This window comes from Ipomoea nil, unplaced genomic scaffold (genome assembly GCF_001879475.1).
Source record: "Ipomoea nil cultivar Tokyo-kokei standard unplaced genomic scaffold, Asagao_1.1 scaffold1074, whole genome shotgun sequence".
NCBI lineage: Eukaryota > Viridiplantae > Streptophyta > Magnoliopsida > Solanales > Convolvulaceae > Ipomoea > Ipomoea nil.
In genome coordinates, this window is record NW_017617502.1 from 945013 (window position 1) to 968869 (window position 23857).

At 36.0% G+C, this 23857-nt stretch overlaps 2 protein-coding genes across 4 annotated transcripts; one reads left to right on the plus strand and one right to left on the minus strand.

Moving 5' to 3' along the window:
• The first annotated feature begins 3155 nt into the window (after positions 1 to 3155).
• LOC109182692 (sister-chromatid cohesion protein 3) lies at positions 3156 to 11507 on the plus strand. Of its 2 annotated transcripts, XM_019332841.1 has the most exons (21): positions 3156 to 3423; positions 3522 to 3693; positions 4267 to 4379; positions 4483 to 4575; positions 4795 to 4958; positions 5052 to 5288; positions 5379 to 5523; positions 5615 to 5793; positions 5889 to 6016; positions 6090 to 6217; positions 6366 to 6539; positions 7129 to 7290; positions 7375 to 7575; positions 7655 to 7792; positions 7893 to 8096; positions 8171 to 8315; positions 8584 to 8690; positions 8902 to 9039; positions 9120 to 9382; positions 9827 to 9951; positions 10957 to 11507. In XM_019332841.1, the coding sequence occupies exons 1-21, from the start codon at positions 3376 to 3378 to the stop codon at positions 11202 to 11204; spliced, it is 3312 nt and encodes a 1103-aa protein (XP_019188386.1). In that variant the 5' UTR covers positions 3156 to 3375; the 3' UTR covers positions 11205 to 11507. The 2 variants fall into 2 exon arrangements, with proteins under 2 accessions (XP_019188386.1, XP_019188387.1); XM_019332842.1 differs by lacking the exons at positions 5889 to 6016; positions 6090 to 6217 and having other exon boundaries at positions 5615 to 5758.
• Positions 11508 to 14237: 2730 nt separating this feature from the next.
• LOC109182693 (serine/threonine-protein phosphatase BSL1) lies at positions 14238 to 21995 on the minus strand. 2 transcript variants are annotated; one of them, XM_019332844.1, is made up of 21 exons: positions 21435 to 21995; positions 21288 to 21348; positions 21091 to 21169; positions 20927 to 21006; positions 20751 to 20845; positions 20105 to 20204; positions 19367 to 19436; positions 18835 to 18936; positions 18587 to 18650; positions 18285 to 18455; positions 17794 to 17962; positions 17511 to 17709; positions 17267 to 17434; positions 16941 to 17179; positions 16155 to 16239; positions 15957 to 16055; positions 15672 to 15871; positions 15525 to 15600; positions 15112 to 15247; positions 14884 to 15023; positions 14238 to 14805 (listed from the first exon to the last, which is right to left on the minus strand). In XM_019332844.1, exons 1-21 carry the CDS (start codon positions 21631 to 21633, stop codon positions 14722 to 14724), a joined length of 2616 nt encoding a protein of 871 aa, XP_019188389.1. In that variant the 5' UTR covers positions 21634 to 21995; the 3' UTR covers positions 14238 to 14721. The 2 variants fall into 2 exon arrangements, with proteins under 2 accessions (XP_019188389.1, XP_019188388.1); XM_019332843.1 differs by having other exon boundaries at positions 18569 to 18650; positions 21435 to 21994.
• Positions 21996 to 23857: the final 1862 nt, after the last annotated feature.

A 23857-nucleotide genomic window follows, 5' to 3' on the forward strand; every position in this document is an offset into this window, starting at 1 on the left:
CAGAGATGATGTCTTCTTCTTGGAGTGCCTCTTCATTGTCTTCTCCATCAAAGGTGAGACCAAATCTACAATAAGAGCCCCCCTTGTATTGTTGTTGCAGATTAAAATCTCCACTTTTTGTATTACGAGATATTGGCCAGTAATTTTTTGGGTGTCAAAAATAGAAGGTATGCATATCTTAAAATTTTAACTTTGGGTATTACTATGCTTAAAGCTTGAATTTTAAAATATGCTATATTTTCAATTTTTTTTTAAACAAAATTTTTTCGTGAATTTCATTTTTTGTTTGTTTGTTGAAATTGTTCTTTTTCTTTAAATTTGATTAGTATTATAATTTTTGGGTCTTTTGAAATTTTCTTAATATTTTTTTTTATTTGTTCCAGGAAGGTGGATGTGACTTTTTTATCTGGAAAAATTTATTGTGCAATAATGATGATGTTGAATCTGATCTAAGTAAAAGATATGAGTTAGCATTGAAGAACTCAAGCTTGAAGTGATGGAAGAACTTAAATTGGTTATTCAATATGTAGTTTCGAAGGCAAAAAAAGTAATTGAGTCTAGAAGCAAAAATGGAACTGGGGGTTACGATTACACTACAAATACTTATATCTGTAAACGAGTAGGAGAGTGCGCTCGTGGGTCAGTAGGTCGGCCAGTCGGTTTACCGAGGGTCGGTCTACTTGGTGATGACTGAGCGGTCCGAGGCTGAGTAATATTACAAGTATTAAGTGGTTACAAGCGGGTTGCTACAAGTGGTGCAGGTTGCAATTGTAGAGTGTTGAATTATAAGCGAGTTGCTACAAATGGTGCAGGTTGCAATTGTAGAGTGTTGGATTATAAGCGGGTTGTTATTACAGGGTGAAGATTACAAGTAGTAAGTAGTAGGTGTTGTAATGAGATGAACATGAGAAATGATGGGGAGACCCTCCTATTTATACTAACTAAGTCGGTTTACGCATTTAATGCACCAACTACAAGTGGATTGACGTGGTGTCTTCATGTTGGCTTGGCCAGACGGTCACTCTGCAGCTACTCGTAGGTTGACTAACCGAGGTGACAGAGCCGCCCTACATGCAAGCTGTAAGTTGTTGTTCTACAAGTGCAAGTTGGCCCCTATAACTTGTCGTATAAGTTACGTTTTCGACTTTGCAGGCTGTGTCACATTGTAGGCCGACCGGTCAACATACGATAGACCGACCGGGTGGCTTTCCGTCGGGGCGATTCCAAGGGTGGTTCGAGAGCATCTTTTTTTGTCACGAGGCTTATCAGTACAAGCAGTACGGTTGATCACAAGTGATTTAGTCCCGTCGGGTTGATGGCTATAACAGACCGGTTGGGTGACTTTCTCGACGGACCGGCTATACAGATCAGTCCTTTAAGTGTATTTACCCATCAAGAATAAAGGTTTTAAAAATACAATAACAAAAAATCAAGACAATTGATTCTAATATAAAAACATCCAAAGCACTAATTGTTGGAAAATTCTGAACCATGTGTCTTTTCTGTTTTTTTTTTTTTTTTTTTTTTTTTTTTTTTTTTTTTTTTTTTAAAGGAGTGTCCTTTCTGTTATAAATATGTGGCTCATAATCTCATTTGATATTTCTTGTGGCCACTATTAACCTAATTAGCTTTGTTGGCAGAACACACAAACACATAAACTTTCTTCATCCCTTTTGTATGCCTCCCTAAGTTTGAGCATTAGTCAAGTTTGTCCAACGTGGTTATTATATGTTGCCTGTCGAAATCGAAAGCGTACCGACAATCTTGACTGCACCGTTACTGAAAAAATAACGCTTTTAAAGTAGTGTTATATAACACGGCACATACTCTCTTACATTCATACACAAGTACTTCTCCTCGTTTCCTAACAAGGTTGCCAGCCTCCGCGTTGACGTCGCTTATATTTTCCAACACCAATATGAACAAAAAAAAAAGTAAAAGAAAAATCTAAAAGTACTAATACAAAATAAGGAGGAATAATGAAATGAAATCCTTATTTTATTAGGGAATGTGTTTTTTGATTAAGGGGGTAATCACATCCCATAATAGTGTTATAAAAATCTGTCAACCAAACAATAACAATCACTTTGATTCACATTCCTGATAGCTAAACCCATGAACCAAACACACCCTTAGATTTGATGTGAATTAGAGACAAGAGATCTTGCAGGGGATGATTTGTTTTTTTCTTTTAAGGAAATCAATAGTGTGTATTTGATAAATCTGACATTGTAACTCTAATCAATAAAAGACCATAATAAAATTAATTTAGATTGTCTATTTTTTGTTGGTAAGGAATTTAGATTGTCTATAATTACTAATAAGTCACTTCTAAACTCTAAATGAAGGTTATAGTGTGAAACATAATAATCCAATTAGGTCAAACCAAATGAGTAATAACTCTAATAGAGTATTATTTTTTCATCTATCCAATATTTGTTTACCGCAATCAAAGATTTTGTTTTTGTTTTTTGTTTTTTGTTTTTTTTTTTGTTTTGTTTGTTTTTTTTTTTTTTTTTTTTTTTGGATCAAAGAGAGAGTGATATCCAACAAAATTAAGCTCTGTCTCTTCCCCTAGTTTTGGCATGAGGAGATCGAGGATAGAATTTAACTCCTATTTGATCCTGGTAGATCGCGTCCAGTACGCCATGGGGAGGAACCGTCAGAAAACGAATGTCGATCTGGTGCAACAAGGCCATCGAAGCAAACTTGTTAGCCACTCTATTTTGCTCTTTAACCACATGCTTGAAAGTCACATTGTTCAAGGAAAATTACATTTTTAGTCCTTCAATTATACTCATAGTATAGATTTAGTGTCTGAGTTATATGAGTGACCATGTTTAACCCTTAAATTATGTGCAAAGTTGTGATTTTAGTCATTCGAGAATTATTTTTGTCATCAATATGTTACTCCGTATTTACTAAAAAGTGACAGATTTGATTATTCAGGGACTAAATACGCTACTTTGTGCATAACTTAAAAGGTTAAAAATGATGATGCATAAAATTCACGAATTAAATTTATACCACGAGTATAACTGGAGGACACAAAATGTAATTTTTTCCCCAAAAAATAATGTTATGGTATCAAAATAAAATTTATTCCATTAACATTTTTAAAATGGAATTAGCAGTTTACCACGGTAACTCGGCAAGGCTGTCGCGCAGTATAATGCGGATGGTAGCGAAGATTTAGCAGAACAGAAGCAGCGTCCATAACCCACCGGTTCTATAAATTTCTTGGCGGGAGATTTTGCCGCTTTCCCAATTTCATACAATTTCATACAATCATTCACATACACTCCAGCCTTAGTGGAGTGATTTGTGATTTGTGGAGAAGAAATCTCTCTGCAAGCTCAATTTTCTCAGAATTCCATGGAAGACGACGAACCAATGCCTTCACAGACGGCGACTCGTCGTTCGGTCAGTCAGGATACCGACTTGCCCTCATGATTGTATTTGCTCGTGTCTCCGTTGTGCATTGCCCTAATTATGTTTTCTGTTTTGTTCGTTCATGGTAGAAACGGGCTAGGGTTCAGATTAGGGCCAATGATCTTCGCGAGATGAGCTTGAATGAGGACGAGAGAGAAGAATCTTCTGATGACTTTGAAGAATCTCGCCCTCGTGCTAAGCGAAACAAAGCTACTGCAAGCACTTCAGCCGCTGCTCCGATTACCGATCAGACTTTAATTGGTATTATATCATTGCAACTCTGCCCTTCTGGTTAGACTGTATATAGTATTTCAACTTTGTTGAGTCTTGTTAGTTTGAGATGGCTGTTATGCAATTTTTGTATGCTACAATTGAGTTGCTGGTCTAGAGCTATCACAGTATCACTTCACATTTTTGCATTTGATAGCATGTGCCTTGTGTGAAATTGATTGGCTGCCATTGTAACTGACACTTCAGTGGTATCCTTCAATTAAAAAAAAAAAAAAAAAAGAAGGGGAGGAGCCTTGGGAGTATTCATGACTATTATTGCATGGTGATTAAGTTGGGGCACATTTATAAGAAATTATAGTTCACATTTGGATCCTGGCTGAACATCTTGTAGAATTCTTAAAGTAGAGCATTTGCTATCTTCGTTTGCTGCATTTTCAACCCTATTGGCTTCTGAAAGTAGATATTCCTTCTTTTTATAATTATTTTCTTATAACTGCATTCCATTCTAAAACAGGGAAGAAGTATATGAATGTCATCATGCTGCTATTTTGTTGTACATACACTACAGCTGATATATGTGTATTTTTTAAAATTTGTATTCAGAGGTTCTAAAAGGTAATAGGAAACAAATCCCTCAAGTGGTTAAGAGTTGGGTTGGACATTATGAGAAGGAACCTGAAGCTGCAAAACTTGAACTTGTTATGATGATACTTGAGGTAATAATGCTTTTTAATGGCTGCAGAATTTCTGTAATTTCTATTCTAAAGCATTTAAGTGACATGTAAGTTTGGCTATGATTATATGGTTGTATTATTGCAGGCATGTGGAGCCAAGTATCATATTGATGAAGAGTCCTTGGATCAGACTAATGTTGACGATGTAGTTGTTGCCCTTGTTAACATGGCTAAGAGAGTATCCTCAACAAGCTCTATGTTCAACACTTATTATTATTATTTTTTTCAATTTTAGTATTTATATTCAGCTTTTATAATTATATAAATGTAGAATTTCCTTATCTACTTTTAGTTTTAATTTTCATTATTATTATTATTTTTGCAAGACTTATATATTTATGAAATGTTTGAGCTGTCTGCAAACAATTTATGCAGTTTCACTTAACCTTGAGATCAGGGTGAAGTGGAAGATTACCATAGTTCGAAAAAAAAGGAGTTAAAGAATTTCAAAGATAACCTCATCTTTTTCTGGGATAATTTGGTTACCGAGTGTCAAAGTGGGCCACTTTTTGATGGTGACTTGTTTGACAGGTGCACAGACTATATAATAGCATTGTCATGGTAAGTATTTGATACTGGTTAACTTTTGGTGTGTGTGTGTGTGTATTCTGGGTGATGTGATTTAGCTAATGCATTCATTGCTATGAATTGTAGCACCCCTCCTAGAGTTTATCGACAGATTGCCTCCTTGATGGGACTACAGCTTGTCACATCCTTCATAACTGTTGCTAAAATGCTTGGTACACAGCGAGAAACTACTCAGAGGCAGCTAAATGCAGAAAAGAAGAAGGCAGCTGATGGGCCTCGTGTTGAATCACTAGACAAGAGGTTATCTGTGACTCATGAAAAGATTACAGTAATAGAGGAGATGATGCGCAAAATATTTAAGGGGTAGGAGTCTCTACTTAGAATGTTATGTAAGCTCTTGTCATTAATTAATTTTCTTGTGCTTGATAGCTATTCTGTTTGTTATTTCTGTAGGTTATTTGTGCACCGGTACCGCGATGTTGAATCCGATATCAGAATGCTATGCATTCAGTCATTGGGTATCTGGATCCAGGAATACCCCTCACTGTTTTTGCAGGATTTGTATTTGAAATACCTTGGTTGGACATTGAATGATAAAGTGAGTTGACAATTTCAAAATCTAATTGATGTTATTTTATAACATTTTAGGTCCAGAACTTCAAACTCATAATTGTCAATTATATGCACAGACTGAAGGTGTGAGGAAGGCATCTGTCCTTGCATTGCAGGAATTGTTTAAGGTGGATGATAATGTTCCATCTCTTGGCCTTTTTACTGAGAGATTTTACAAAAGGATGATTGAGCTTGCAGATGACGTTGACATTTCTGTTGCTGTATGTGGCATAGGACTTGTAACACAACTGCTAAGGTACTTTAAGCATCAAATGCTGAAATAAATTTTGTGTTTTTTTCTACGACACTGTTGAAAGGTAATGGATAGACTGGATTTTTGGCATTTTACAGGCTGCAACTTATTCCTGATGAGGATTTAGGTTCATTATATGACTTACTAATTGATGACCCACCAGAAATCAGACGTGCAATTGGAGCTCTAGTGTATGATCATTTGATTGACCAGTCTAGCCGAACAGGTTTGTTTGAATTAGAAACTGCTCTAGTTTCTTTCGTTTTATTAAGTCATGCTAATGATTTTTATCCCTTCAGGAAACGCTAAAGAATCTTCAAAAATTCTACTTAGTAGAATGCTGCACATATTAAAAGAATTTTCATCTGATGAAATGTTGATTTCCTATGTTATTGATGCTATCTGGGATTACATGGATGCCATGAAAGTACGTTGCGTAGGCTATTGTTCCTTTCTAAATCATACTTTCTATCAAAATAGAGCTAAGTCCTGCATCCCTTTTGGGCAGGAGGAGGTTTCCAGGGTCATGAATCATTTAGTGCTCACTCGTTACTATGAAAATAATGTGTTTGTAGGATTGGAAGTGCATCATCTCTATGCTTCTTGAGGAAGACACATCAATTGAGCTAAGTGATGCAGATGCGACAAATCTGATTCGGCTGCTTTCTGCATCTATTAAAAAGGCAGTGGGAGAGAAGATTGTTCCTGCTACTGATAACAGAAAGCAGTATTATAGTAAAGCACAAAAAGTGAGGAAGCCTTTTATTGATCCTTCCTTTCGCCCTTCTTGGAGTACTTACTGTTCCATCTTTTAGCAATAATTGCCTGAAGTTTTCTTGTAAATTAAACTTTTGTTGCCTTTCAGTATAAAAACAAAGTCTGGTTTAAGCTGAGATCTGCTGATGTTATGAGGTCTTATATTGCTAATAGCAAAGAAAATTAGTTTCATACAATGAAAGTTTTTATCTATTTATTTACTTTCTTTTCTTTCCTCTCCTCACCTCAGCTTCCTTTATGAAGTTTTCTAGGTTGTATTGAATTTGAATCTTGTTAGGGAATAATTTTGCTACATTTTTCTCTAAAGCAAGATGTTGATAATTTGAACTTAGAAATGTCTGGGTTGGCTTGAATTGATACTTGCCAGAGCATACATTCTAGGGCACATTTATGTCTCACTTTAGGAAAATTGTCCCTATTAGTGTGACTATTGCCTGATCATACTAGTGGTATGATTTTTTTGTTTATTGAAGTTGAGAAAAGCAATTCTGAATCAGTGTGAAACCTTACTTTGTTTTAGCTTCATTGTTATCTAAGATTCCTTTATTTTGAAATCACCAGGAAACATTTGAATCAAATAAGCAGACCATTACAAATGCCATGATGAAGAATTATCCTCAGCTACTACGCAAATTTATGGTTGACAGAACAAAAGTGTCATATTTACTTGAAATAGTTGTTCATATGAACCTAGAGCTTTATTCTCTTAAGAGTCAAAATCAGGTTGGTTCACTGAAACTCTTTTTGTGGGAACTATTGAACATAACTTAGGGCAGTACAAATTAAGCAGCTTTGTTTCTCTTTCAGAATTTCACTTCTGTTCTTAATCTTATGAAAGAGGCATTCTTTAAGTATGGCGAAAAGGATGTCCTGAGATCCTGTGTGAGAGCCATCAACTACTGTGCTGCTGAGAGTCGAGGAGAGTTACATGATTTTGCTCTTAACCAGTTAAAGAATATTGAAGATGAGCTTCTTGTTAAACTTAAATCTGCAGTCAAAGAAGTAACGGTGTGTGCTCTTTTTAATGGTTCTTCTACTCTCTTCCTTTAGAACACTTTGTTATATATTGTAATTCTTGGTTTTGCAGGATGGGGATGATGAATATTTACTTCTTGTAAATTTAAAGAGATTGTATGAACTTCAATTATCACGGGAAATTTCAATCGAAAGCTTGTATGAAGAATTTGTTCATATTCTTAAAAATTTCAGAAACATCGATGATGAGGTGGGTAAAATGGAACTTGCACGATAACTGTGTATGAACTATGGAGGAATATTTTACCTGACATTGCCTACTGTGACCTACTTGTGCATACTTTATACAGGTTATTTGCTTTCTGCTTCTCAACATGCATCTGCATCTTTGTTGGTGCCTGCATTCTATCATAAATAGTAAGACAGTAACAGAGACTGTGGTATCTTCCCTAAAGTCCAAGCGCAGTACCTTGTTTGAACAACTTGAAGACTTCTTGCAAACTTGTTCTGAAAATTCTGGTGAAGCTAAATGTGGGAATGTGCTTGCATGCAGGGTAAGCATATTTCTGATTGGCAAAAGTTATCTTTCAATTCTGGGCTGACTTTTGACTGTTTATTTTCTTTTAAGGTTTGCACTATAGTTGCTGAACAGTGGTGTCTGTTCAAGAAGGCTAACTTTGCTTCAACAGAGCTGGAAACTCTGGGATATTTACCAGATAATTCCATTCTCCAAAAGTTTTGGCATGTTTGTGAAAAGCAACTACATATGTCAGGTCGGTCTAGCTCCATCATTGCTAGTATTGTGCCATAGATAGTATACGCTCATCCTCTGGTTTGACCACATTTTAGAATTGGAGCAATTGAGTCAAAAGCAACTCCTGGATGAATGTCATTTTTAAACTTCAAGTATTATGCAAGGGTCGTTATTGTTGCGTAGTCTAAAGACCGAGTTGTAGTCAAATGTGAAAATTAAATTTACTTTTATGTGCCTTCATGTAGAGGTCTGATTTTGAAACCTAAATTTATCTTATAAAATGCCAGACGAGACAGAAGATGATGACACCAATCGAGAGTATGTTGAAGAAACAAATAGAGATGCAGTCATCATTGCTGCTAGCAAGTTGGTTGCTGTTGATGCAGTTCCTAAGGTAAGTTAAATTAATATTTTATAGCTTAGACTTTTGGTCAACTGAATATGTTAAGTACTAAAGCTGGGCAGAATTAAAATTGCGGTGTTATATTAAGGATTGGTTGCCAAGGAGGAGTACTCTTTGATTCTAGTCCTGTATTATCTGAATTGAAACTTTACTGTGCTATTTTTCTTTAATCATCTGCAAATATGTTTCATTGCGGATATAGGAATATCTTGGTGCAGAGATAATATCTCATTTTGTAAGTCATGGTTCAAGTGTTTCTGAGGTCATCAAGCATCTCATCACAGTATTAAGGAAGAAAGATGACAAAATTTCAAGTATTTTACTTGAGGCGCTGAAAAAGGTTTGTTGTTTCAGCCTGGAGAAGCACAATCATTTAAATTTCATTACTGGGTGTCCTCATCTCATTCCTTTCTTTATCAGGCCTACAAGCGGCATTTGGTAGCTGTTTCATCCAGTGATGAAGTAGCATCAAGCACTACATTTCAAGAATGTAAAGATCTTGCTGCTCGGCTTTCTGGAATATTTGCAGGTGTTGCACGGAACAAGTATAGATTGGATGTTTTGAATATTGTCAAAGGAGGCATTGACTATGCCTTCTCAGATGTTCCAAAACACTTGTCTTTCTTGGATGCTGCAGTGCTACATTTTATATCCAAGCTTCCATTGACCGACATTCTTGACATGTAAGGGTTCTTTTGAATGTGTCCTGTAAACTTAATTTGCATAGGAAGTGCATGATGTTAATTGTTGATATGTTGAGCAATTAAGCTAGATTATTATTATTTTTTCCCTAATTTCTCTCATTTTTTTGGGGTAAGGAAGCTTGGCAGAATCCCATTTGGTTGGGTTCCACTTTTTCTTTTTTCTTTTGTTAATTTGAATAGGGGAGTAGGGGCATGTGGATTTTTTTTTTTTTTTTTTGCATGGGAGGTTTTTCGTGTTGGTTTCTTTTTAATGGATCTAATTACCGGAGAGAAATATTATATAAGATAGAGTTGATTTTTCTTGTTCTTAAGCATTTTGCATCATACATGCTTCCAACTCTTAATTGGTGAATCAATATTTCTACTTCCTAACCTCCCATGTACAAATACCAAAAGACATGAACTAAATATTTTCATGGGCAGCTTGAAGGATGTTGAAAGAAGAACCACAAATGTGAATACAGATGAAGATCCCAGTGGATGGCGCCCCTATTTAACATTTGTGGAGACCATTCGAGAGAAGTACGTGAAAAATGAAGGTTTCCAAGGTACATTTACGCTTATAGATTTTTGTTGTGATGCTTTAGGAGTTTAGGCAATTTATAGTCTCTTCCTCCTTATGCCTTTAATAATCAATTGTTTTGGATATTTTCTCTCCTGTCACATCCTGTAGTTATTGACATTGTGAAAATTTTTCTAATGCTTGCACTTCAAGAGGTGATTCTACTTCATTCTTAACATAAAAAGACTGATTTGAGTACATATTCTAGGAATTTCTTAGTCAACAGAATGCCTCATTAAGTAAAGCAATTATGATTGATAGGAAGTGCAGCAGAATGGAATGGCAGACTTAAATGAAATTATTATGGGTCAAGTTATTACTAGTGTAGGGAACGGATTGCTATTACAATGGTATCATTTTTTGTCCTAAATGAAAGCTAAGTTCCAATTTGGTCTTAAATGTACTAATAATTTAACTTGGTCCTAAATGTATGGCCTTGGTTTTGATTAGATCCCAATGTCATCTCCAACTAATTTATTGAGAAATAGAAATTGTATTCTTGTTCTATTTTATTTTTTCCTCAACTATTCTCCTACAAATTAATATTTATGAAATTTAATAACCTCAGAGTTAATAAAGTTCATATTTAATAAATTTGTAGGAAAATAGGTTAGGGGAGTAAAAAATAGAACCAATAGGAAGTTGAAAAGAAATGGAAAGAAAAATGAATATATTTATCAAACATCAAAATTGCCCTTTATCTATTTGGCAATAAATTGGTTGGATAATTGAAACCTATGTCATAAATTCAGTTTCAAATTGAAACAAATGTAAAAGTAGATAGTATTGGCTACAATGACAGTGCAGATACTTGATTGATGCTTGATGTATGTCCTATCTCACCATCTTGACTTGTAATCTTGGCTACAAAAAGAGCATAATTAGTTTCTTCTAGCTCTTCATTTCGTATATACTTTCTCAAACTTTGTGTTATTTGTCCAATGGTTTAGATGGGTCATAGATGTGAGTGGTATTTTGGTTTTGATTATAGATGAAAAAGAAGGCGTGTCTGCGAGACGCCGTGGGCGTCCTCGAAAGAACCAGAACATACAGGGGAAGAAACTGTTTGACGAGGCTAATTCCAGTGAAGAAGAGGATTCAATCAGTGGATCTGAGCAAGATGCAGAAGAGGAAGAGGAAGAGGAGGCTCCTCTAATACATTCCTTCAGATCAGCATCTAAGCTGAAGTCTTTGAGTGTATCAAGGGAGAAGAAAGGCCACACCAGTACAACAGGTTAGGCATTGTGGTCAGCACTCTGGAGGATAGAGATGAATGTGCACTATACACTTTGCAGGATATAGCTGTCTTTAATAGATGCAATTGGTTTTTGCTTAGGTTGATGGATGAAAGAACTATCTGTGCCTTGTAATTATGTATGTTGTATCTGCTTATCGAAGATGGGATTTGGATGCATTTTGTAACTACTGTAATTACTAACCCTACGTATTGCAGGTTTTACTGTTTGTTTAGATATCTTAGTGACTTGGAAATCAGCATGAAAGAACAAAATAATACGACTTTTTTTTTTTCCCCCTTTCCTACGCTTCTTTCATGGGCTGTTTGGTTCACGGAATGGATTTGAAATGTCATAGCATTGTCAATAATAGGTCTATTCCTCTGTTTGGTAACTACTTGTATTCCCAGGAACATTGTTCCTGGGAATGACTTATTTCCTCTACAGGGAAATAGCTATTACTGGTACTCTCCTGGTATTAACCTATTTATATTACTGGCACCCCTCTGGTATTAATCTATTCATGAGTTCTCAGGAATAGAGTTTTTATTATATTTTCTTTTTTACCCTTGATCACTCCCAAGTATCGCAACAGAGCAGAGTTTTTATTATATTTTCTTTTTTACCCTTGATCACTCCCAAGTATCGCAACAGAGCAGATTGGTTAACTGAATTGAACGATCACTCCTAGGCCGCCATGGAGAAATTCCTTCTGATTGGACGATTTGTGAGACAGAGGCAATCACTGGACATTATTAGAACCACTCCCCAATCACCTGTTCTGAATTGCCTTAGATAGAGAAATTGGTGATTGCAATTTGCGATTGCCATTTTCTAGATCAATCGAACACATTACCGGTGATCGCAGCTTGCACTCATTCTTCTCAGCTTCAATTGGGCGTTTAATTGGTGATCGCAACTCGCAATCTCCTTTTTCTAGCAATTTTGGCCCTTCATAGCAACAATTCTCCAAATTAAGCGATCGCACAATCGATGATTGCGATTTGTGATCTTTCTCCTCAACTCCAATTGGACATGCAACTAGAGATCGCACAATCAGACATGCAATTGGAGATTGCAACTCCGATGTTGCCATATTCTTGGCCGGCGATCACAATTCTTTCAAATTGAGAGATTCTTTGTTTAATTCTGTCACTTCCAGATTGTCCGAAGCTCCAGAACCGGCTAGATTATTGCTTCGTTCCAGATTTTCAGATTTCGGAGACTTAGCCATCTCCGAATTTCCGTCAGATTGTGGCTCTGTCATTTATGTCTTTTAAACATATATTCTATTTCTATTCTTTAACCAACCAAACGTGCTAATACAATTCCTAAAGTCTATTTCTTCAGCGAATCAAACAATAAAATACAATTTCTTTTCTATTCCTTACCTATTCCAATCCTTATCGAATAACATTCATATTCCCTCCAAATTTATTCCGTGAACCAAACAGCCCGTCAAAGTAAGAAATTACCTTTGTTATTTTCTTTTTTTCTTTCCATTTTCCTATTGGTATCTGGTATTTTTATATCATTAATCTTCAATTATTATGAGTTATCCTTCTTTAAAATAATATAATATTTAAATAAATGTACACAAATGTTTTGTGTCCCAACTACCTTGTTACACCATTTCGGAAGTTAGCTAGATTGTCCCAAATATTTGTCGCAGTTGTACATAGTTTGTTCAAGTTTGTAGAATTTTCTAGAATTGTACATAACTATAGAGATGTAGAAATTCATAAAATCTTTTAAAATATTATAGAATCTATAAAATTGTAGTGAGAATTTTAGAGATAGAATCGTACTCGATTAAATCAATCTCCATTGTCCATTGAGGAGTTGGATTAGTATAAATATCCTTCCCTGAGTCACTTAGCAACAGGTCGAGCACAAGGACCATAGCAACATGTTGAGCACAAGGTTAGGGACGGTGCCCAAGAGTTGAGTACAAGGTTAGGGACGATGCTCAAGAGTGCTTGGAGGCCGAACTAGCGAGGGAAGAACCTTATAAAGAAAATACATAGCCGACTAAAAGATAAAAAGATAAAATGATAATAGTTGGATAATGATTTTGTAAGCGACTTTAAGCTCCCTAGGCAAGCCTCAATTTTAAGCCTGAATTTATTATAGTGAAATGAACATTAGCACTTCTTGTAACCACCGCCGGGGAAGGAGCAGGCTCAGAGACTGGACATCATTTGCCCACAGGAGTTTCTTCTTTTAGAATTCTTTAGACTTTTAGCTAGCAAACACTTCCAATATCCTACTTTCCTTATGTCGTTTCTCTTATAGGTCAAATTATGTTAATGTGCAGTGCACAAGGGGGACATCTTCATGAAATTGAGATTTACTTTCCAACTTAAGGGAAGACTTCCTCACCAACCAGAAAACCAGATAATGTCTTCACCTCTATAAAAAATTTAATAGAAGTTCAATAGATCTCATGTAGATGCCAACTTATACTAACTTGATAACTTGATCATAGTTTAACACTTTCCAATTTAGTGAAGTAAACAATAAAATTCACTCAATCATGGCAAAAAAGGTAAGATATCAGGAGAGAAAGCAATGTACTTGTGCTCAGATTCATCTTGAATGTAAGGAGAATGATAAAAACAATAGAAATAGCTGTCTACACAAGAAACACAATAAGAAAATTTCAGAATTTTCTTTCATAGTCAAATGCAAATGACATTGTCTATTTCCACTATATTAAAAGACAATATGTTATCCGCTTCAAAATTTACAACCTACATGGTATTAGGGGGTGAAATACAATTTAAGACAGACCAACAATCATTAGTTCATTACTACCAGATTTACCATGTTATTGAAACTTCATTACATGTGCAAGAAGAAAAGAGCAAGAACTGATTTAGAATATGTATAAATTTTTGGAAATGTTTAGAAGTTAAAACAGAAATCTCCGTACTTTTGCCTGCTTTTAACCCATAGCATTGCGCGTTGTATAAGTTGCAAAGATTATATAAAATAGTAGTCAAACCAAGAAGCACTTTGTACAACAACAACAACAACAAAAAAACTGTAACAGATTGTTGAAAATTGATAAATTTCGTTAGCTAGGGAAGCAACCCAATATAAGATTACATTACATCTTCCAAAACTAAGACTCTGAATCAATGGCATTGGCTATTCATCTCTGTGCATATAATAATATATTAATATTAAAACAACATATACTTCGCAATACAAATCAATCAGTTCCACAAGTAAAACCTATTGCTTTTTACAATAGAAATACACAACTCAACCCCACTCGACACGACACAATCTTAGCTGCCATCTTCTGCATCTCACTATCTATGTTCACAACGCAGAACTCATGCATGGCCGCTCAACTGTATTTGCGAAACATAAAATAGTTCTTTTACTCGTATGGCATTATATGGTCAATTTCACTACTTCCCTTTGAAACTGTAACGATGTGCCATTCAGAAAGGAATTTGTCAAATCCTGAATGGGAGAATATTGGAACTTGTATTCAATGAAATGCCCGCTCATATATAAGCGAGTGAGTTCCGGTCTAGGTCAGGCTGAGGGCGACCACGAGTAGGGGTAGGTGGTCGTTGAATGTTTAGTTCCTGAAGAAATGAGGATCCAACATTAATTTACAGCTAAAGCAGTTTTGCACAAATTGCAGAAAAGCTACACAGGCTTACCTGCATCCATGTGTCTTCATTGACCCGTTCTGGAGATGTATCTGGGGATAGAAGAGGCGGTGGCAATGGATGAATCAATTTAGGAACTATAACAAGTCCTCTCCCAACTACCAGTATTGCACCAGCATTATTGGCAGTTCCTGAATGCATTCATTTACACATTTAGACTACATATTCTGTTGCCCAAAAAAAAAAAAAAAAAAACGGTGTAGGATTCTAAATGCATACCACAATAGTTAGTAGCAGAAAATAGTGTGATCAACTGCCCCTGGGCAAAACGTTCAAATCCATCCATAACACACTCATGTGCTCTTATTATTAATTGCAATTTATTCCTCTTACAGAAATCTGTAACACGATCAGGCTGAAAGATGCAAAATTTAAATAAAAGAATGTTATGGGAATATCCAAATTGTAGTAAAATCTTATTCACAAGCACTGGATGTTGATCAATTTCCAACTAATCCACAGTTACTATTCAATGTAATCCACTCTTACACAACGAAAACCCTAAAATGAGAACTTCAAAGGAATTCAAATTTAATGGTTTTCACAAACTGTTTGCTAGTTTAGTTGCAACTGCCTTGTTTATATCCATTAGGACTCAGAAAAATAAGAGATAACAGAAAATCAACTCATACCCCAAAGGTCACAAGACCAGGCCCTCTTGCATTCGGTCTCAATCCTTCTACACTATCATTTTCCGTGGGATCAGACCTGAAATAAGATGCATATGTAAAAGCTTTGGAGATGAAAACCTCGATTGAAATGTATGAACCAAACCTTACCATAGTAAATCCATAAGCACTATGGAGCCAGCATCCATTGTTATTGGCCTTTCTATTTTTTCAATTTGTTCAACTGAATTTATTGACCTCCCTATACCACCATGCATACAGATGATTTTCTTTTCAATAAGTGCAGCAAGTGGAAGATAGTTAAACAGTTGATTGAAACGCGTCCAAGCCCAGATTCCATCATTCTCCCCCTAACCACATGTTTCATGTTTGTCTTTAGAATATAAAAAATAAATAAATATGGAGTAAATAATAAGTATGAACATTTACACATACCATTCTTTCAATGCATTCAATTCGAAAACCAAAAAGTGCATTGATGTCTGCAGCCTCATGATTGCCTCGTATTAAATGAACATTCTCAGGATATTCAATCTGAAGTTCAAGAGCATTTTATATTAAATGAGCATTTTATATCTGAAGTTCATGATGATTGCCTCATACACGAGGACTTTTGGACTGTCTAAAGCTTACTTTTAGAGCTAGAAGCAAAGTGATGGTCTCCAAGCTGTGCTGTCCTCGATCAACGTAATCGCCGAGAAATAAATAGTCAATATAACTGAAAAACAAAGACAATATCCATCAAAATACAAGGGATGGAATACAGACTAAAGAAAATATGATTGGGAACATTTCATGACATTCAAAAAGTGTAATGAAAAACATTTCATCTTATGGAGCTTGGGTTCCTACAAGAAAGCCCCTTCTTATGCAGGCACTATTACAGGTATTTTTAGTGGAAATGATCCTTACCACAGCAATTTTACAATCAGGAACAAAGTTTGTGTATAGATATTGAGTAGAGTGTCAGATGGAGGACTAACTTAAAAGAAACCCCAATATTCTAGTTGGTTCATCTTATTTCTTTACAAGAAGATTTAAAATACATGGCAAGGGTAAAATAACCAATGTTTCCAACACAGAATTGGAGACATTAGAAAAGCTTCCACATAGTGAATCAACATTTTACCTACCATTCAATATAGCAATAAATCTTATACACTCAATAAGTAGTTCTTCATGCAGGGTTTCTCTACTATATATCTACATACATGAAAGCTATCTTGAAGACACCTGATACTCATCACCAATCAATCAGAATAATTCAAGTTTTGTCTTTGATTAAGAGCTTGGTTAACTAACTTTGGAGAATCAGACTTCGTTCCCTACACAGGTGAGTATGTTAAAACTATAAAACCATTAAAGTTGGTTAAGTGCAGATTATGAATGTATTCCTCTGAACTTTAATAATAGTATTACGTTACGTCTCCGGCAGTGGAAGGAAATCCATATTCATCAAACAGTCGCATTAGATCACCAAACTGTCCATGGAGATCACCAAACACTTTGACTGGAGCTTTCAGTTGTAGAACAGTGGGCTCATGCATGAAGATCTGCTCAGCAGCATAACAGAGTTCACCCACTTCATAAGAATCCAGAAAGAACTTTCTGTTGACAGGAGCTTTCCAATTCCGAGGCCTAAGCAGAGTAGATATGATCTGCGATTAAAAAAAAACAAATTATCTTAAGAAAACAATCATTGCTCACTCATTAGCCTAGAAAACAGAAAAGATACAAGTCCTTGCCTTCTTATGCAACCCCTGGGGAGATTTCTGCCTAGTAAATTTTTTCGTTGGATTTGACAGATCGTTTTGAGATGGAACCATTCGCCGGCTCTCATTTTCAAATTGATCCAATGACAATTGCCTTACCATTCCTCCTAGGTTACCAACAGCTTCTTTTGCAACTACAACCTGTATCAGCACAAAAGCTAAAATTTTATTATTTGCATAAAAGAATTAACTTTATGCAGTTTAGCAAGATACATACAGCTCTGGGGTGAAGGCGGACATCTACTTCACAATCACTACCATCTGAAGTGGTTTCTGCAGCTTGGGAATTATCATCAGATATAGATGTTTCTTCAGGAGTGTTAGATGCAGCCTGTGCTGCTTGCCAGACAGCATTAGCAGCCTCAGCTTCAGCGGCAGAAGCCTCAGCCAGTTTCTCCATAGAATTCCTGTCCATGCTGCAAGCGAAACACTTTGAAGAGTTAAAAAGAATCATCACTACAAATTCCACCAAACAACTATCAAAGCACTATTGAGACTACCTTAAACCACCAGATGGGATGACATTTCCATCTGGAGTTAGTGTGGCATCAGAATTGACTGATCTAGCAGTCCCCATTGTTGGGGATCTCTCAGATGTTAAAACTGGGGAGTTTAAGTCAGATTGCAATGGAGAATTTTCTGCAACCAGTAAATCATCTAATAGAATATCTGCACGGGAAACATGAGAAGCTGACTATAAATGCTCTTGATCATGGATAGCTGATAACAATGCATAAAACGAAGCATCTTATCAATTGCTACTGCTAGCAGCAAATTAAACCAAAAAGAAATCTATTTGCAGATAATGGTTATTTTACAATTTGACTCGGATAAAATCTTCCAGCAGTAAGAAAATCTGCACTTCGCATCAAATTGAAGTCATTGAGTAATCTGTTTTGAACCAACACAGTCTATGCAATGTATTCTTTTAACATATGACAAAAAGAATTGGGGCATTCCATATTCTGCAATTATTATTTGCATTTATTACCTCCTCTAAGACCACCAAAAGTGTATATCCGAGCACCAACAGATGCAACTGCATGGCGACAGCGTCGTATAAGCTCTAATGAAGGATCATGCTCTGTTTGCCCTTTGTTATTACGTGAAGAAGTTACCAGCCCATTTCTATCTAACCAAACTCCAGCAGCTGTATCCAATACTATTTAACAGGAGACAATATTTTAAGACTTGAGAGGAGGATATTCTATTGAAATGAATTTCAATGAAAAATTACTTAAAGGAACAAACTATACAAAGTGTCCTGAAATTTACCTGCTACAGCTGCTTCACCTTCCACAGCACGACCACCCCTAAGTACACCTCCTGTAACATGTAATCGTGCACCAACAAAGACCTGACAACCAGTATAAGATTATGGAAAAGGAACAGCATTCCTATGCAGGGCTACATTCCAGCCCAAAAAATATTAAAGACTACTAAAGCAAACATAAAGGAGAAATTAATGTTGGCACGAAAGAATTTTTGGAAAATATTATCAATAGAAATGGATTGTGTATGACTGAGTGCTTATCACTTACCGAAGCATGTTGGTACCTTGGTGAAGCTGCAACCCCAGGAGCAAGAGTCCATTCCCATTGGCCATTTCTATGCATGAGTAGTCCATAAGCATCTGCCAGGGGCTGTAGGAGCAAAGAAAATTATAACATCCAATGTCCTCACCATGTCAACAAAATAAATAAATAAAACAACAACATGCTAAAAGCTATGTTGTTTTTGGACCGGGGTAGGAAATCAGTGACTTGTATAGGATATAGAGGCTGGCTTGATAGCAATTCGTAGCCAATGGAATTAGATATATAGATCCACATTGTTCCAAAAAATGTCATTAATTATATATTCTCACAGTTACCCAATTACCCCATTGGATAATAAATTAAATATACAACCACTTTGAAATACCATGTAAATAGAGGTGTTCACAACAGACAAAGACCTTTAAGGCATCCTATCAAGAAACTTTGGGAAACCAAAAGCAAGCAAAATAGAACACATAAATACACAATTACAATCATATTCTATACCATAAGGCATAAGGACATTTAGACATACCGTGCCTGAAGCATCTCTCCCACCACAGAGCAAAAACATCCCATCTGAGCGCGCACTTGCAGTTGCATACCTACAAAAGCAGCAAAAACTTATGTTTGAACATTTACAATTTAAAATATAGCACCTGAAAGATGACGAATTCAAAAAAAAAAAAAAAAAAAAAAAAATTGTGGAAAGTAAATGTGTCAACAATTCATAGGATGGAAAAGTTAAATATCAGCTATAATCAATTATATAAAACAAAGATAAACACATGCTGGATAAACAAATGGACTGAATGACTATAGGTACACTTTCAGCAGCAACAAGTTTGTATATATCACAGCTGTAATCAATTATCTAAAACAAAGATAAGCATATGCTGGATAAACAAATGGGCTGAATGAATATAGGTGCATTTTCAGCAGCAATAAGTTTTTACTGAAACAAACATGTATCAGTAACTTGGAATCTACATGTTTGGAGAACAACTTCCGGAACTAAACTACATTGTGCAATTAGCACAATTGAGAAAATAGCCTGGTTTAAGGATGATTATAGAACCTGACTCAGTTGAAGACAGCAGGCATCCAACATGATATCACAATATTCTACATTTATCTTGGAAATCAGTTATAGAACCAAAAGGTGCAAAATGCACATTCAAATAATTTAGTTTCACCATATATCCATTAAAAAAAAATCACTAACTTCCATGCTGATTTGGATTTGAATTGAGAGTAGATAATGTAAACTCACATTCTACCAGAGGGTCTATCACCTTCTGGATTCAGCCTTTGCCAGGCATATGGTTTCTGAGCAGTATCCAAAGCCCAGGCATCCGACAGAACTCTCTTCCCTGAACAGTATAAAAACAAAGATTTGAGACAGAAAACCTAGAAGTAAAACTGCATAGAAATTACTCATGTTACTGATAAGGATTAAGAATGACAAATGATAAAATAAGTATTTTATACTTTTTAATAAATATGATTCAATTCAAAGTGTCATCAAAACTCCTATCATCATCGAAAACATACAACTGGTGTCCTCAGGATCAAGAATGCAAATGAAATATGTTCTTCAGATATTATGAAATAATCTGGAAACACATTGCTTTGGTGGAATACTTCATACCCCCAACCCCCCTCTCTCTCTCCAAACACAGCAAAAGAAAAATCCACAGAATGACAACTTCATGCCACTATATATTATGAAGAATATTACAAAGAAAAACATTACAGGTTTCCAATAATCATCAAGAAAGTACTCAATTTAGCAAACAATAAGTATCACTCTAAGTGGTACCCTGGTAATAATTTTATTTCAAAGCATGCTGATAACATAATTTGATAATAAAGATGGAATGACTACTGAAGAATTTATCGAGGAGTATTGCGCTCACCATCATTGCCACTAAAGCTAACAAGATATCTTTGTGCAACCAAGTCCATAACATGGCCGTATCTTGGGCCAGGACCCTGGCCTTGAACTACAACTCTAAATCACAACAAGTAACCAAGTCAAAGTTAAAGAATCAACATGGAGGGGGGAGAAATTAGTATATTTCTAGAAGCTCACCGGTGCCATTTCAATTTGTCATTGGTCAAGTCAAGAACATATAGGTCGTCAGTTGAATGGCCAGCAGGTCCTATGCCGCCCTAGCATCAGTTGCACAATACATCAAATAAACTCAAAATCTAATTTTTTTTTTTTAAAGGAAGAGAATTTCAGCTTCTGATCACCTGAAATACAACCATAGTTCCAACAGCTGCAGCTGCATGTGCGGCCCTTGGTGAAGGTGGCTCTCCAGCTGGTTGTAGTCTTCATGATTGCCAAACCAGAATGCAAATTCGAGAATCATATCAGTTTACCAAAACGTTGAAATTTTTGAACCAATAGTAAAAATTTTATTTAAAAAAAAAAAAAAACAAAGAAATACCTGGTCCATTTTCTGGTGAGAACATCATAAGAATGAATAGCATTGGTTACGCCGGCAAGACCTAAAACCAAATAGATATTCAAAGTCAGCAAGTTTGCAGTCAAATTTGGGAGAGCGAGTCAAAAAGGTGGAGGAAAAGAGAATTACGGATGCCGGGGCCACCATTGCCGCCTTCAATAGCGGTGGCGCCGCCAAAGAGGATGAGACGGGGGCCGTGCGTTTTGGTGGCGGCGACGGCGGTGAGGGTGTGGCCGCAGCGGGGACCGGGAGCGTCTTCATCGGTGTCCCAGAATGTCTCTAAGCTACGATAAGTTGGAGCTGGATAAAGCCACGGCTTGGCAGCCATCCCATCCAGCTCTGCTCCACCAATCAAACAACCGGAGGATTGATTGGCACGCAGATCAAAGAGGAACACACTTGAATTACCACATCACCAACGCCGAGAAGAAAGGCCGCCGGAATCCGGTGAAGTTTTCAACGATCTGAGAGAGAGATAGAGAGCGAAACAGAACTGTGATTCTTTCTTACTTTTTCAAGTCGATGAGTAGTGGGGAGGGGGTTTTGCCGTTTTGGAAAGCGAATGCAAAAGACCGATTTTGGGGTTTTTCTTTTTTCCTTTTTTTTTTTTTTCAAAAATCGTTTATTTAAATTCCCCTTTTTTTCTGATTGCTTGAGATGTGAGAGTGAAACACGGCAGGCAGGCAGGCAGGCAGGCAGGGGGGATACGATACGAGTGTGGAAGAAAGTGAGTCAACTATGACACGGTTTGACAAAACCGGAAAACAATCAACCCGGTTTTCATACAACTCCAACTTAGTTCTACCCTATATATATATACAACTATTTATAAATTGATGCACTACACACTAAATTAAAAAGAATCTAATCAATAATCAAGTTTTTGACAATAATTAATGAGTGTCTATTTTGAGAAACTAATAACTTGTATATGTGGTAAGTGATGCTTTTGAGACTATCAGAGCAATCTACCGTCGAATCAACACTATCAGAAATAGCTCACAAAGTTGCCGAAAACAAAGATCTAGCTCTCAAACTCTCAAGCTTTTTATATACGCCAAGATGACCGTTATACTTACACTCAGCCGCTCATTAATTAATACAATAAATGAAGTAATTAAAGCCTTAAATATCGTAAATGTTACTTAATCATTACTCTGACACCTTATCTTCTTTGTGATGGATCATCTCTCTTTAACAACAGTCGATATCACTATTGCTATTAACTTCGCCTTAATCGCCCCATTATTATCTTTCGCTGGGTACTTAGCTCATTCTTCCACTACTCGGGCAGACCTACTTGAGCCTAGTAAGGTTGGTTGACGCACTCGTATTGCTTCTCTAGCCGGCTAGCTGACTCACGCTTCCTTCCTTTTTCAAATGACTAGATCCTCTAACGTTCTGCCATTATGTGTAACTGGTTCATTCACTCTTCTCATCTCATAATCCGGATTCTCATAATCATTCTAATCCTCTTAACTAATTAAGTGAGCCACTTAGCTCTATCAGACCGATCAATTGACGCTCTCATCCTCTGCCTTGATCCGAATGCCTCATCCACTCGTCCAAATCCTCATGCGTGTGTAGGCCGACCCCTCAAAGGATGCTCCACCTCTATTTATTCCATCGATTCTCCATCTGACATAATTATTCCGTCGTTATATTTCGCCTAGCTTCCTTACCCTTCCTCCTTGTTGTTCCACCTGCTGAATTAACCTTTCGTGCTTGGACCCATTATCCATCAATAAGTTTCTTGTACGATCATCTTATAAATTTTGATACGTGAGATGAGTCAGTCAAGATAAAATGTAATACTTATACTATAAGATATAATACTAATCTATAATATATTTTTTGTTACTTATAAAGTGAAGTGTAATACTTTTGACGAAATATGTAATACTTTTAAATAAAAATGTAATATTAGGGATTAAATAGTTACTTATGAAAAAAAAAGTGTAATACTAGTTGAATAAAATATGTTAAAAAATAACAAAGAACTTGTGATCAAGCATAATTTTGAATTTCTCAAATGAAAGGTTACAGGTTCGAATAATTGCAAAATGAGATTAATTTTTTTAATGGATAAGATATTGAAAACAAAAATAAGTAATAAGTAATTAAATAAATAATTCACACGAGTTAGTTGGGTTACTTTTGTTTGATCCAAGATTGTTGGTAACCTACTAAAAATGTTAATTGCACTTTTTTTAAAGGTTTATGGATCAATTTGGAGCTTATTTGAGTTCGGTGGCTTAATTGCTATCCCTAAATAGTTCAATGGCTTATTTGTACTTTTTCCCTAAGTTATTTATAGAGTTAATACCCAAAATAGTCCCTCGACTATGTCGTAATTACCAATTTGGTCCTCGACTATCATTCTTACCCAATTAAGTCCTCAACTATACAATTTTTACCCAATTTAGTCCTTTGTCAATTTGACTGTTTATTGACTGTCAAAAGTGGAAATAAAGTTGTAATTTTACAAGTTTTCTCCTTCCTCCTCATTTAGCAGCGCCAAACCATGTAGCAATAAGCTCCGGTTGGGTTCT

Excerpts from the sequence above, each read along its gene's own strand:
- LOC109182692 (XM_019332841.1), top strand. The coding sequence starts at position 3,376 with ATGGAAGACGACGAACCAATGCCTTCACAGACGGCGACTCGTCGTTCG. Across the intron at positions 4,380-4,482 it reads TTGTTATGATGATACTTGAG|GCATGTGGAGCCAAGTATCA; the intron begins GTAATAATGCTT and ends GTATTATTGCAG. Across the intron at positions 4,959-5,051 it reads TATATAATAGCATTGTCATG|CACCCCTCCTAGAGTTTATC; the intron begins GTAAGTATTTGA and ends TATGAATTGTAG.
- LOC109182693 (XM_019332843.1), bottom strand. The coding sequence starts at position 21,633 with ATGGCTGCCAAGCCGTGGCTTTATCCAGCTCCAACTTATCGTAGCTTA. Across the intron at positions 20,205-20,750 it reads TAGCTTTAGTGGCAATGATG|GGAAGAGAGTTCTGTCGGAT; the intron begins GTGAGCGCAATA and ends TATACTGTTCAG. Across the intron at positions 18,937-19,366 it reads GGAGAGATGCTTCAGGCACG|CCCCTGGCAGATGCTTATGG; the intron begins GTATGTCTAAAT and ends TTGCTCCTACAG.